The 14,256-nt window shown below is 55.6% G+C and overlaps 3 protein-coding genes across 3 annotated transcripts; 2 read left to right on the forward strand and 1 right to left on the reverse strand.

Moving 5' to 3' along the window:
• Positions 1 to 156: 156 nt before the first annotated feature.
• VOLCADRAFT_107000 (uncharacterized protein) lies at positions 157 to 6,080 on the forward strand (the record flags this gene model as incomplete). The annotated part of the gene is made up of 9 exons (XM_002955889.1): positions 157 to 257; positions 617 to 761; positions 885 to 987; positions 1,382 to 2,946; positions 3,516 to 3,626; positions 4,112 to 5,445; positions 5,499 to 5,594; positions 5,823 to 5,916; positions 6,027 to 6,080. 9 exons carry the CDS (start codon positions 157 to 159, stop codon positions 6,078 to 6,080), a joined length of 3,603 nt encoding a protein of 1,200 aa, XP_002955935.1.
• A 352-nt stretch (positions 6,081 to 6,432) lies between these two features.
• On the reverse strand, positions 6,433 to 7,789 carry VOLCADRAFT_96874 (uncharacterized protein; the record flags this gene model as incomplete). The annotated part of the gene is made up of 5 exons (XM_002955947.1): positions 6,433 to 6,528; positions 6,721 to 7,011; positions 7,358 to 7,440; positions 7,546 to 7,701; positions 7,771 to 7,789. The coding sequence occupies 5 exons, from the start codon at positions 7,787 to 7,789 to the stop codon at positions 6,433 to 6,435; spliced, it is 645 nt and encodes a 214-aa protein (XP_002955993.1).
• Positions 7,790 to 9,452: 1,663 nt separating this feature from the next.
• Positions 9,453 to 12,839, forward strand: VOLCADRAFT_96875 (uncharacterized protein; the record flags this gene model as incomplete). Its single annotated transcript, XM_002955890.1, has 8 exons — positions 9,453 to 9,572; positions 9,985 to 10,158; positions 10,423 to 10,554; positions 10,634 to 10,674; positions 10,991 to 11,121; positions 11,544 to 11,771; positions 12,088 to 12,213; positions 12,586 to 12,839. 8 exons carry the CDS (start codon positions 9,453 to 9,455, stop codon positions 12,837 to 12,839), a joined length of 1,206 nt encoding a protein of 401 aa, XP_002955936.1.
• Between the last annotated feature and the right edge of the window lie 1,417 nt (positions 12,840 to 14,256).

A 14,256-nucleotide genomic window follows, 5' to 3' on the forward strand; every position in this document is an offset into this window, starting at 1 on the left:
TAATGTTATATGGGCTATTAACGTTTATCATAGAACGATCATAGTGTGTGGCCTATTGCTTACTTCGAAGTATTACAAAGCTTCATACCCTGGCAGGTTTAATGCCAAATTGATATCATGTATATTATACGATAATCATAAGGCACAGCCTCACAAATGGGTTTAACAGCCAGGCTGACTGTCGCGCGGGATGTGGTGGCTATCGACGCGCTGGTGAAAAAGGCAACGAATGCAAATGCCAACAGCACTCTCCTACTGTAAGCTTGTAACATCTTCCCAATAGATGTGGGCTGGCGACGCCTGACAAACAACCGAATGTGCATGTAGTGGGAGCGCGCTGATAAACCTATCGGCATTTGACGAAAAGGACAATCTCGTGGGCTACCTCTGCCTGTAAGTATGCCAGGGCATGTAAATGGCGAAATCATCCCTTGTTGAGGTCTATTTCACCTGATACCCATCCTTTTGGGCAACCCTTATGGGGGTGAGCCTCAACCTTTTGGCCTGGAGCCCCCAATCCACCTTACCCTCTCATACGTGGGCCACGTATACGCCCTGTGGCATCCCCTCTGGCAAAATGTAATTCCCTGGTTGGTATCACCTTGCTTTGCGGCAGGGACGACATCCCATGTGCACGCCTGGGTCACGCGAACTCAGCCGTGGAGAGCTGGACGCGGGAGGCCGCAGAGCCACGCTTCAAGCTGGGCAGCATGGCCTTTGTTCGTGTGTGCGCAACAGACCCCCTTTACGAGGCGAGTTCCGTGCGTGTGCGCAGATCTGGGCCAGGGGCGCCCCCCACGGCTGTCACATAGTCGTCGTGATGGTCGCGACCTCGCGCGCCCACCTCGCTGCTGTATCTTCTCCCTTTCCCCCCCCCCTCCCAGATTGAGGCGGCATCCACGCTGCTGCGGAACGCGTTCCTACTCATCCCCGCATTGCAAACGCTGCTCATGGTAGCAGGCGGCGAGCTCTCCTTCACAGAGCCAGGTAATCTTCCCTCCCTCCCTTTACCCCTTTTAAGAGATCATGGCAGATCATCTTGGCGGTGTGCAGTGCGGTGGCGGCGACTTTTCTGATGCCACGTGCGGCGACGACGACGCCCTGCCTGCCTGCCTGCCTGTCTGTATCCTCCAACTACACAACTCAAACCACCAGCTAATGAACGTCTCCTAGTTCCCCATGCCACATTCCCATACGGAAAACAGAAAGCCTAAACACTCGCGTGACGTATCGCAAATACGCACCGGCCGGCCCCCCAGCCTCACGTTCAGGGCCATCAGCATCGCCCGCTTTCACCTGGGTCTCTCGCTGTCCTTTCCCGCCCACCGTGTGCCTTTCCGTACCTTTGGTCGACCCGCCTCGTCCGTGTTTTTCCGCGCAGGCATCGCGTCGGTATTTGCCCGCGTCATTTCTAGTAAGGAGACTGGCGCAGTCCTGTACGAGGCGCCCCGGGAGGCAGTCGTACCGCCGTTGGCCATTCGGTTAGCGCGCGTAGAGGACCATGATGACATGCTGCCCATTTTACAGCGCTGCGAACGCGCCTTTCCCGCCCTGGCTAAGCTGCCGGAGAGCAGCCGGCCCGATGAGCCATTTGCGCTGACACGCGTGGTGGCAGGACAGGATGAACGAAACCGCGTGTTGGTGGCCGAGGCCGATGGAAAACTCGTCGGCTTTATCGTCATCACGAGCGATGTGGATACCGGCAATTTGGCGGAGACCTTCGACTTGCACCCTTTTGACAACTTCCTGCCGGTGGAAGTGTATGAAAAGCAGTACGAGGAGGCACGGTTGGTCGTACGGGAGCGGAAGCTGGCGCACCTGCGTGCGGAGGCGGCGCGGAGGAAGCAGGCGGAGGCAGAGGCGGCGGAGCTGGCGGCGCTTGCTGCAGGCGGGGATGAGGGAAGTACGGAGGCGGCTGCTGCAGCGCAGCCGCAGCCGCCGCTGCAGGCGGCGCCAGGGTCGCGGCAGGTCAGCGGCGACGGCAGCCCGGTATCCGCCGAGGCCGACCAGCAGCAGCAGCAGCAACAGAGCGAAGGTGGAGAGGGCGTCGCAGCCGACAACGACACGAACACGCCTGCCGTACCGAGCGTCGACGCAGAAGAGGCAGCGTTGCTCGCGGAGGCGGAACCGACGGACGAGGAGACGCGTGCTGAGATGCTGGCTATGTTCGCCGGCACTCCCTTGGAGGTAGAGCCGACACTGTTCGCCGTCACGATGCTCTGCATGAATTCCGCCTACGAGGCGCAGGCGCATGAGTTCCTGGGCCCCTCTTTCGCTGCCTTCCCAGGCAAGCTGTACTGTGTCATAACGCTACCGCACGACAGCCACGAGCCGGCTTTTATGGACGCGATGACGCGGGTTGCGCCAATGCCAGGCAGTCTCTTTCCGGAGGTCCTCTTCATGTTTAACCGCCACGCGCTCATTCCGGATTTCCATGTCCGGCTGGGGACCCCGGACGACCTGGAGCTGGTCGCGGCTCTGGTGGCGGGCATGCCCAATTGTGCTGACATCTGCGCGTCCTTCACCGGCGCCGCAGCTGCGGGCACCGCCGTCGTTGCGATGTGTCAAAGCGAGCTCGTGGGGTTATGCACCGTGAATCCGGAAGTGGATTTGGAGCTGCTGCAGGCAAATTTCGCGCTCAGCGCACATGTCGACCTGGCCTACCAGCCCCGGGAGCAGCACGGCGAGGTGGACATGTACACGATGAACCCGATTTTCGTGCATCGGCACCGCACGTTTCTGGCGGGCGCGATGCGGCTGCTGGGCAAGGCGGCACTGTATTACGCTTTGCCTCCTGGACAGCAGCCGCCCGACATGCAGGAGGTGCTGGCCCAGGTCGCGCCGCGGCACCGGACTGCCAGCGAGAAGCAGCTACAGGCGGAGTTTGCGCTGTACGCGTTCACGCGACAGGCGGCGTTCAAGCGGCGTCGGTCTGTGAATGCGCAAGTAAGTACGCGGAAAGGCAAGGCGGAAAGGGTGGAGGCGGTTGGTTTATAGGAAAGGCAAGGCGGAGGAGGCCCCCTGGGTCTAGGGTGCGGGGCGGGATGTGGTTTTTTTTTGAGGTTGCAGCTTGTTGGGGGCACAGAAGGGGGAGGTGTGTCCTGTCTAGCTATCTAGAAGAGGGTCCATGTAATGAAGGACGGTAGGATGCCAGGTCGCTGTTAAAAGGAAGGCACAACCAGAGCCTGAGCAGTGTCCCCAAAACGTTGTTTGGAAACCCCACACGCTTAAGGGAAAGCACAACGACAGCCTGAATGGGGCAGAACATCAAGCTGCGCATGGAACAAGGAGGGAGCCAATCCTCTGAGGAAAGCCACCGGTCAGCCGCCCGCCAGGCAACAAACTTGAGCGGAAAGCCCCCCGGGTTGGCAATAAGGATGATGGTGAAAGGATGATGCATCCACGCAGACAGACAGACACACAGACAGACATACGGACACAGGAAAGCTACAACTTAGGTGTCCCAGTTTTTCTCACCAGAATGTATGTATGTATGTGTGTATGTATCTATGCAGATCGTCATTGCGGGCGCCAGCGAGTGCGGTCTGGCGGTGCTGGAGCGCCTGCTGCTTGACCCTGATCTGCAGTTCAACTACCTCACCTTGCTGGCGCCCGGTGGCATCAAGGTACGGAACTTTACATGCAGCAGTTGGGTACGTGTGTTGGGAGAGGTATGCAAAACCACAGACTCAAAATGCCGACATTCAAAATACAAAGCGGCGAGGGCGATGGAAACGTCCCGGCTGGCGGACGCGGTGTGCAGGTAGCGGGGCCCGGGGGGAGAAGCTGGGCGCGTGGGTAAGCGTAGGAGCTGATGTGCATGATGGTGTTTAGGAAAGGGAAGATCGAAGGCTCTGTGATGTGTCCGATACTCTGACTCATACTCAGTTCGTCAAATGTTTTTTCTGTTGATATCGTTTATTTCGGTGTTGACGAGTTGACGACATCAATTAAAGGGTGTGTGCCGCATTTGCTTGACGCCCTGTGGTGGATCCATAGCTATGAGTGGTGGGCAGCTTCTTAAAAGTCCTAACAGCCCTGAGCCCCGTTCCATTTTCCTCCGCCACCAAATCGAAGTGAAACGAACTAAACCGCTTTTCTGGCCCGACAGGTCGGCGGCATGGTCTGCCAATACACCGCCGGCGTCATCGCACGGCTGGGCCTTGAGGCGCGTGTACTGCTGCTGGACGCGGAGCTGACTGGCCTGGAGCGCGACATCCGCGTCATCCACCTGTCAGACAACTCACAACTGTCGTACAACCAACTCGTCATTGCGACGGGCCTGCAGGACCAGAGCCGCTACCGTTTCGCAGAAGTCGACCCGGAAGTAGCTGGCTTGCTCGTTACGGAGCTGGAACTCGCCGCCGACTTTACCATGAACGACGCGCTGGTCATGAACAACATCCTGGTGTGCGGTGGCGGCCTGGGCGCCTACCATGCCCTCAGCGTGCTGGAAGCAAAGAGCGCAATAGAGAAGACGCGCTTCCTGGTGCCTCCCGGACGTCAGGCGCAGCTGGTTGACGTGCTGTTGGGGATGGCAGGGGAGCTTGGGTTGCAGCTGCCGCAGCCGGAGCCGCTGGAGCTGGCGTCGCTGGTGATTGACAAGCCTGTGGGTCCGGAGTTGCACGCTACGGGTGTGGTGGTGAATCCGGAGGACCCCTCAGCGCCGGAAGAGGAGGCGCCGGTGGACCTAGTGGTGGGCTGCGAGCCGGCATCGGTGTCACAGGCGCTGTTCACGTGCCTTAATGACGCCAGCCTGGTGTTCGACGGGCGGCTGGTGGTCGACAGCGCGTTCCGTACCAACGACCCAAGCATCTATGCCGGCGGCACTATCGCCAAGCTGTCGCGGCGCTACGGCGGGGCGCACCTGGAGTTTTACAACAGCCGTGATGTAGGCACCAAGCTGGCGGCAAGCCTGGTGGCGTGTTTCACGACTGCGGCGGCCGCTGGCGGTGACGGCCAGCCTGACGCCGCCGTGCTGCCGCCGCCGCCGCCACAGCTTACGGGTCTGCACCGCGCACGTGCACTAGGGTGCTCGCTGCCTGGTGGCTACCACTTCATGTTTGCAGGCTGCCCGGCAGCGCATGCCGCGCCGTCGCTGAGGGCGCAGCAGGGCGGCAGCGAGGTCGTTACCACCACCGAACGCGGCCAGATGCGTCTTAACCTGGATGCAGACGGTGTCGTACACAGCATTATGTACCTTGGGCGTGTGGCGGTTTCAGCGCAACGAATGGGCTGCCTCGTGGGCCTCCACTCCAACTACCTTAACCAACTGCTGCCACGTTACCATGCGGGTGAGATTCGGGACCTGCTGGCCTTCCTGACAGAACCCTGGGCGGAGCTGCTGTACAACGAGGCCTTTAACGGGCTTCGAGAGACGCTGTTAGAGATGGGCCTAACGAGCATTTCGCTGGGCGAGCGAAACGCTGACGGCGGACTAGTCAAGTGGGTCACTAACGTGCAAGACACGCTGCTGGAGTTTGCGCGCTCACACGCAGCAGAGCTCCCTGGCTACATCATGCCGTCGGCGGCGAGGACATAAAGCGGGAGGCCTTGCTGCGGCATCTGGAGGGCAAAAACTGGGAAGAGCTGAGGTCGGTTTGGCGTTGGACCCGTCTGCAGAAGGGTTTTGCGTGCCAACGGCTGGACTGGGCTGTGTGTGGAGACAACTAGCGGGAAACCTAGCGTCGCTTGTGGACAGTTAGACAGAGGAGTCTAGTTTACGGTGGATTGCTGCTTGAACCGGGGGCCTCGGAGGTACAGGATCGGGGCGGTGAAAGGTGAGGGGACGCATGAAGATATGGTGTGCATCTGATTTCCAGGTCCTTCGGACTATGCCTGCCTGGCAAGCCGCTAGGGCCTGAGAAAAGAGGCACAGTGCAGTTTGGCGGTGTAGGATATAGCAAAGCCATGTCGGTAACGCTGCGGGAAAAGTGCATGGTCGCGGTTATGTAACTCGACCTTTGACCAGCTGTGCCGATTTCTCTCCCTCTCCCTCTCATTCGAGCAATCGGCCACCTATCCAGGTGAGCATCCGTGCTGTTGGAGCTGTTTGCGGACTGCAGTTGGTGGTGCAGTAATCGCGGAGCTGGGTAAGACTGGAGAGTTTGTGACCAAATGTCGGAAGAAAACGTTTCGATTTTTCGACACCGTTGGGTCGGCGGGTCAGAAAGTCAGGGTGATGAACGAAGGTGACGTGACCACACACCGTGACCGCGTGCATGCTGGATTGTGCAGTCTAATCATGCGGAGAACACATCAAGTGGAGGCATGTGGTAAGGGAAGTGCCAAAGCAAAAGGGTCCAAATATGCCAAAGTATACAAAAATGTCCAGGCATAGGCGAGTGTACGTCCCTAGGTGTTTACATGGATTATAACTAAATATGTTTTGGTTGCAACGTCGTTCATGCTGCAACGTCGTTCATGCATTTTTCATTTTTCGATTTTCCCAGGCCCAGCTGCTGCTTGCCCCATGGAATCGAGCTTCTCCCCCATAAGCTTGCCCATGGCCGCATAGAACGCCGCCACCTGCACCCAGAAAGATTCACAATTAATTAAAGCAGCGGAGGACGTGAAGAGGCGGATGCATGCATCGGGAATGGCGACTTCCCTGCTAATACGAGCCAAAAGGAAAGATGGCAACGCAAAACGAACCAGAAATTGGTATGGTTGTGCAAGGCAGTATGCAGGTATGCATGTATCTCTGTGTGCTAGACTCACCTTGGGTTTATCCTTATATTTCTTTATGTTCTGAGGGTTAGCTGCGATGTCGCTGACTGCGGCCATGATCTCTGGATCATCAAACGCCGCCAACAAACCCGGGTCTTGGCCGATCTTGGTCATGACGTCAGGTGTGGGCTTGAGTTTCTCGACGAGGTCGGCTTTCATGGCCATGTAGCGCTTCTCCTGCTCATCCGGCTCCACACGCAGAAAGTCCGGAATTACAGGCCCGTTGCCGACGCCCTTCTTTGCCCGGATCATGGGAATCTCTTCCACTGGCGGCTGAGTCTTCTGCAAGTGGATAAGGACGGCGGTGCTTTTACCGCTTCCTCGACATGTTTCTCGGGCTGTCGATAGTGTGAACACACACGGTCTGGACGGTAACGCAACTTTAGAAGATGTAAAAATCACACACACAAAAACACGCACGCACACACACACACACAACACACACACACACACAACACACATGCACCTGCACACACATACAGACATATACACAATCTGGAAGCGCAGATCGTATGGGTGAACTCCTCGGTTCTAGCTTCAATCCCGTGACCAACCCTGTCAACTTTGCTTTTGTCTTCATCTCGGCCATATCACCGACGCCTGTCCCGGTCGTGTTGACCTGGCGTACCTTTTGGGTCGAGGCTTCAGCTGGGGCCTTGGCCTTCTTTTTAGGAGCGGCATCGAAGAAGCCTTTCCTTAATGCTGGTGCGGCTGCGACAGCAAAGAATGTTGCGGAAGTTCAACATGGCGCCTGATATCTTTAGCCTTATAGCCAGAGGGGAATTCACGCTGCCGCTGGTGGGGACCCCCTCGCACCTGGGACGGGCTTGGCAGCCTTCACTACCACGTTTGCAACCCGCAGCGCCTCCTCCTGCGGCAGACTACTTTGGTCCAATATGGACTCGCCGCCATGGCTTCGGAGCTTCAAAGCGTCAACTTGCTCTGCCAAGCTTGATAGCGGTGGTGGAGCATCTGCCGCGCGGAAAACCGTTGGTCAACAGAAGGTTGTTCCTCCGCATGTACTTGACAATGTCAGCCTACCGTCATCTGAATCAGCCATAGTCAGCTTTGAAATGCAAAAAGCATCCGCGTCTCAAAATGGAGTGTCGCGTTCCGAAGCTCCCATTTCACTATCACAAAATCCACACATATTATCACTTTTCTTCCTATCATGCCTTGCCTAATTCGACTTTTGCCGCAGCATTTCAGAATTAGACGTACAATGCATTACTACATCAATTTTGCAGCTCAACACACACTTCTGTGCTGAGCCTAACACGATGCAGATAAGTTTTTCTGGCACTATTACTTATTAGTCACCTATGCTGGGCCATAGGACTTCGCTCAGCGGGCGGCTGCATTCGCAGTCCACCACTAAACACCCGACGGTTTCACAGCTGCACGTTGTGCCAAAGTGCACCCGAACAGTGTCGTGTTATGCGAAAGGTAGACGAAGACAGCCCGAGGAAATTAATCGTCAAGGTACCGTACACCGATTCCTGTTGGAGTTGGCGGCCAGGGGTCTCGCGGCCTTGACGTCAAAACGTGAGGACGGCTGATCGCCAAAGATTTGCCCAATTAAATGGCCCATCCGTGGTGCAGACACTTCAACAAAATCCCCAGTCCCGGCGAGACAACCGTCGCAACCAACAAAACCTAGCACACGGCTGCCTGACCTAAATCGCGAAGCCCTGTTGATATCTAGCCCCGAAACCGAGGGGCGAATTCCACAATCAAAGCAACAGATTCCAGGTAAGGCAAGCACTCGTGGAAAGCCTCTTTTCCCAATTCCGGAATGTGCTCCTGTAGCAACACTGCTAACAACCAAAACCTCAAGCTGTTGGGAAGGCCACGTTGGTGACGATATTGGTGAGCATGCATTGCAGTTGAGTCACCCATCGCCGTACTAGAGTCATCATCGCCTGCGCGAGTGGGTGACTTGGCGGCGGAGGCCGACGTGGAGGATGACGAGGTTGAAGGCGAGGATGGCGCCGGTATGTGCCAGAGACCGCATGCATGTCTGTCCCCGCCATCGTAGCTCTGAGAACAAGGCGATCACAATGCTATCTGCGTTGCGTCATCGACTTGTCGACGTTACCTGGGGCCTAACCGCCCTGGTGCCTTGTGGACGTGTATGATGCTGTCTTTGGCTGTCGACATTAGGTTGGCGTCTGAAACACCCTTTGTTGCTTGGGTGCCGAGTGGTGGAATCGTAAAGCGCGCCGCAATAATTACAGTCTGCCACCGCGCATCATCTGCAGCTGTCGTAACGTACTTGCCGTACGTACTATGCGCCTTAGAACCGCTAAGGCGGTTATCGCTTAACCGGCTCTTCAGCCAGCTCAGTTCAGTGTATGTTAAAAATACGCATTTCATGTAGCAGGGGTGATGTACGTAGTAAGCCCGTTTCCAGGCCCCGTCTGCGCCCGAAAACATGCAAAATTACGCTGAAATATCGTTCGGTTTTCTCCGAAAATGCCTTCAAAAGGCTTAGGTGGGGCCCCCGAAAAAATGCTCCAAAAGGCCCCAAATCCGTTCGGAATGCTCCGGGGCGCACTAATTTTCCTTTCGGGCAAAACGGAAATATCTCAAAAAAATGTTCGGGCCCGAATCGGGGTGAAGAACCCTGGTATGCACCTCATCGCCTTGCCCGGAGTTAGCGGGGGAGGAATCTGAGAACACGGGCTGCGACAACGCCCTTTGACAGTAGCTGTGCAGTGTGTATGTACCGAGTGTGTTGCACGCCGATGTCGTACACGGGGATGCAGGTTTCGGAGCGGCACGATCACCGGACTGGGACCCTTGGACCGACCCCGACGTGTTGGAAGCCCTTCGGGAAAGTGGTACGTGTGTGTTGTAGAAGGTATTGCAGCGAGAGCCCCTAGGCCCCTAGGGATTAATTACCCCAGCATTGTTGTAAGGGGCCATCGGGGCACAACGGACCGTGCACTGGTACGTAGGCCGGAAAAATTAAACTTGAATTGCGAAAGAAGTTAAAACTGAAATCGAAATTTTACCTAAATCTTACGAGAAATTACATCTTAGCGATGAAATTAATTTAGTTTAATAAAGACAGCTTTTTTGTTTTCTATAATTAATTTACATACATATTTACGTATAAAATTTACATGTAAAAATCACTTTACTGACTTGATGTGTCGTGATCACCTCCCTGCTTAGATCTGATTCCTGTCTAAAACCAAAATCATTTCCTCCCCCTTTCTGAAACCCCCAGAAATCCCCGTGTTGGCGGAGCTCACGTCCGCAACTCACATCATCATCAATGACGGCTTCCTGCCAGACGCCGACGCGCATGCCCTGCGCCGCGTTTTCGACCAGCGGTTCGCCGACCCACGGGTCACTCACCCCGAGCGGTTCCTATGGGACTATTGGCACGTGCCGGACCAATACACGCTCGTACGTACGCAGGTACGTGCGGACAGCACAGAGGATTCCGAAATAACATTTTTTCTGATTTAGGGTTAAGCGCCACGAGGGGGAGGGGGAAAGGGAGGGAAAGTCTTAAAACTGTTCGCGTGAGAGCAGCAAGTGGCGTGCAGTGGCCCGGCCAGCTAGGCCTTTATGGCTTAAAGGTCGATAGGCCGAACCCTTATTTATGATTGTGGTTGTGTTGTTCAAATCCGTTTTGCCCTCCACGCTGTTCTGATGTTTCTCACATTCCTACATTCCCAGGCCCAAGTCTATTTTCCAGAGGAGTTGTACAACCGACTTGAGGATTCGCTGTTGTCGTACGGCGAATCCCAGCTGGGTTGCCGGGCCATAAGCCCCATCTGGATGAGTTATTACGTGGATGGCTGTGTGCAGGTAGGTGCGAGGTGGTTGTGTGGTGGTTCCGGAGCTGGCTGCTGCCATGGGGCCTGGGTGCATGCATGGATGCGCGTAGGTGCGTGTGATAGGTGTGGTGTGCGGGTGTATTCGGTGCGGGTAAGGCGTGCCACGTGTGTGTGTGTGTGTGCCTGTGTGTGTGTGTGTCTGTGTGTGTGTGTCTGTGTCTCTGTGTGTGTGTGAGTGTGTGTCCATTGTGTGCGTGGATGTGGGTGGGGAAAAGATATGTTGTCAATCGCTCGTAATGTGTGTGAGGGAGGAGTGCATTGCATCCGGGAGTAGTTTTGGACAGCTTGGGGGACGTAAGTCTCATCTTGGGAGCCGAGTAAGGGTCCTAAGAGTCCATTTGCGTTAATCCTGCGTTTGTTTACGTTGACACATATGGCGCAGTAAACCTGCGCGTGGCGCGACACAGGGGGGACCTGTACGTCAAGTCATGCCGTACAGAGGGCATGGAAGCAAACCCTTTTCCTTTCTGGCTTTCGCAGGAACTGCACTGCGACAACCCCCATGGTCCGTTCGCCTTCGTGCTCTCCTTGACTAGAGGTGAGATTCTCCTTGACTAGAGGTGAGAAACACCTCCCTCATCACAGCGCATCCATCATAGCACCATCCCCCCCCGGCTGGGTCGCGCGTCCAGGGCCGCAGGCCTTATCCACGGCCACAGGCAAGGGGACATCTGACATTTTACATGAGGGTTTTGTTCCAGCTATCTATCCGTAATCCTTATTGGTAGGGAATGTCGCCCTCGTCAAACTCAGCGCGCGCGTAAACTACGCAATCTTCAACCGTGCAACGTAAAGGTCAGGACAGGACATTTACATGAAAAGACGCAAAGGGTCACCATAGAAGCCATCGTCAAGCAGAGGGAAATATCCACAACCTGGAGGATTATACGTGAAATAATATAAAATTTTAAATTATTATCGACTCAACTTTTTTCCTTTTTGATCCTCCGAAACCGCCAGATTGGGACGAACGTGAGTTTACAGGTGGCGAGACTATGATCCTGAAGCCCGACGTGCTCAACTACTGGCGCACCTACGATCCGCGCAAGGGCCTGGAGATGCAGCAGTTGGTGACACGCGTGCCTGCGCCCTTCAACCGGCTGACCGTGTTTGACCCGCGCTTCCCGCACGGAGTACGGCAAGTGCACGGCACACGTGACCCGCGCAAGAGCCGCTTGGTGCTGCACGGTACGCTTTCCTGTTCAAAATGTAGGAAGGGCATGTGAGCGGAGTGTTCCGAGGTTGCCAGCCGTCTTAAGAATTCCCGTTTCTAAGATCTGTCAACTCTCAACGGCGACATGTTTTTCTATGAAGTGAATGAGAAACTGCAGTTGAAGCGTTAGTGTCTTGTGTCGTTGACCTTCCTTATCCGTCGATTAGATGTGAACGTCTTTCGCCCCGCTTTGGCTGCTGATGGCTTGGTGCGATACAGCCCGCTACGCAACCTCCTTTAGAACCTCTGCACGCATCCTCGAAGGGAAACCCCCCCACACCTGCCTGGCAGGCTGGTTCACCGAGCCGGCGCCCTTCTTCCAAGGTCCACTCGACCCAGCGGATGCGGAGGAGGTGCTGAACGAGGGGCTGGGGTCTCTCTGGGACGCGCTTGAGGGTATCAGCGGTCTCATCACGGGTATGTATGTATGTATGTATGTGCGTTTGGGGGTTTGAGAATGACAAGGGGGAAGCTACCCCCGGGAAGGGCGTCCCTGCTGGCAGTTGCTATTCCCAATTCCTCTTGCCACTGCCGCTGCCGTACCTGTTGCAAGATCAACACCACTCTTGCATCTCGACGGACACTTAACGGTCCTGTGCTATCTGGTCTAAGGGGCCTCCATGCGCACTTCCCCCCTCCATCCAATGAAAAAAACTATTGCTACTGCTGCTGCTACTGCACTGCTACTACTGCTACTGCTCCGGCTGCTGCCGGGACCTCCAAGCCCGGGAACAGAACACCCAAAGCCCCCGTGCCGCCCCCCCTCCACATGACCGCCACCCGCCGCAGGTACGTTGATTGTGCGTGTGCGCATCAGCGGCCGCAACGGCTCAGTGACTAGTCTGGACTGGCTGGCCGACACTCTGGTGGAAGTGCCCAACCACGACCGGGCTGCAGCAGAGGCTCTACTGGAGGGCCGGGTGCTGCCGCGGCTGCGGGCGTTGGTGCACAACGAGGTTCGAGACTGCCTCTCGATGATTACCTTCCCGGCCGTCCCGTCGGGAGAGGACAGCGTGCTCACCTACCCCATCATCTTTGAGTAGGCGTGCCGGCCGGCGACGGCGGGGCGGCAGGGTTAAGTCATTTTCTGGTTGGAGGACAGGGGAAGCGCGAAGGTGCAGGGAGCGGGTGAAGGAGAAGATGTCGCCACTTGGTGGCCTCGGGATTTGAAGTCGCTCAGGACAATTGACTAGGGGAAGACAATTGCCTTTCCTCCTCCCAAATGCAAGGTCACGATTTTCTCAGGCCATGATTTATATTAGGGCGAAGGCCAGGGGCGCTACGGTGTACCATTGATTAAAGGTCTGCGTCCACGTTTGGTTTTAGGAGCAACCAAAGATATTCATGCGATGATAGGGAAGGGCCTTATTATCTTGCTGAACTCAACCGACTGTTGGGACTGATGAACCTAAATGACCTACTGTCAGGAAGCTACACGATTTTTTGAGGGTTGCGCCTCCAGTTGACAGGTCTGAATACCAATCCACATGCCATTTTAGGGTACGTATGATGCTTCCCTGCTCCACGTTCATTTCTTAAAGCATCCTCCAAAGCTGTGCTCCACAGGGTGACGTGCATTTTGGCTTCGCTCCAATGGCGCGTCTGGATCCGTATCTTTGGCCGCCGCAGGAGGCGCGGCAGGTGTGTTTAAACGAGACCCGAAGTCGAGACAGTGCATATTCGAAGAAAAGTAAAAACCGACGGAACTCAATGACCAACGTCAAATTCCAAAGTCTGCGCCTCGTAATAACCATCATCCTCGCTGCCACTCAAAAAATTTATATACGGTGCGACGTTGGTTTTGGGTTTTTTTAGAGCAGTACTTATACTGCTATCCGTGACGTTATTTACATCAAACGCAAAAACAAAAAAGTGCAAAAGCAAAAATTAAAATATCATACGACAACAAAAAAAGGCAAAGCTTAGCCGACCCTAAGCACAACTTCTGTGCATAAACCATAACTTACCAAGTCCATGAAGAGGCTTTCTCATGTAAGGCCAAAAATTGCGCTCACCTCATATCAAAGTTTTCCGCCGCCAAAATTGCCCTTTCCAAGCGGGCATGGCAACGGCGTTGCACTGCTGTACCTCCCGTCCTGCCAAAATGTATACTTTACTAGCCTCTACTTGCGCAAGCTCAAGAACGCCACGCATATCCCCCATAGTTTCATGGTGTTGTACGACACTGTGCGATGACAATGCTCTCCGACCTGAAACGACAGCAACCACACCGACCGCCAGGCCCCGAGCCATACCTGGCTTATGTGCAGCTCCTGATCCGCTGTGCTGACCTTCCTGGGAACCCTGCATCTTGTTCCAGCATACCATCCGGCAGCCACTAAGTCACATCGGTACCCGCGCAAGCGTTATCAGCTTGTCGCTCGCCTCACTTACACGCTTACTAACGGCCTTAACACCCTCGAGGTCCTCTCCACACGCCCCCTGAAGTCTCCTCCTGAT

This window comes from Volvox carteri, assembly GCF_000143455.1.
Source record: "Volvox carteri f. nagariensis unplaced genomic scaffold VOLCAscaffold_56, whole genome shotgun sequence".
Taxonomy (NCBI): Eukaryota; Viridiplantae; Chlorophyta; class Chlorophyceae; order Chlamydomonadales; family Volvocaceae; genus Volvox; species Volvox carteri.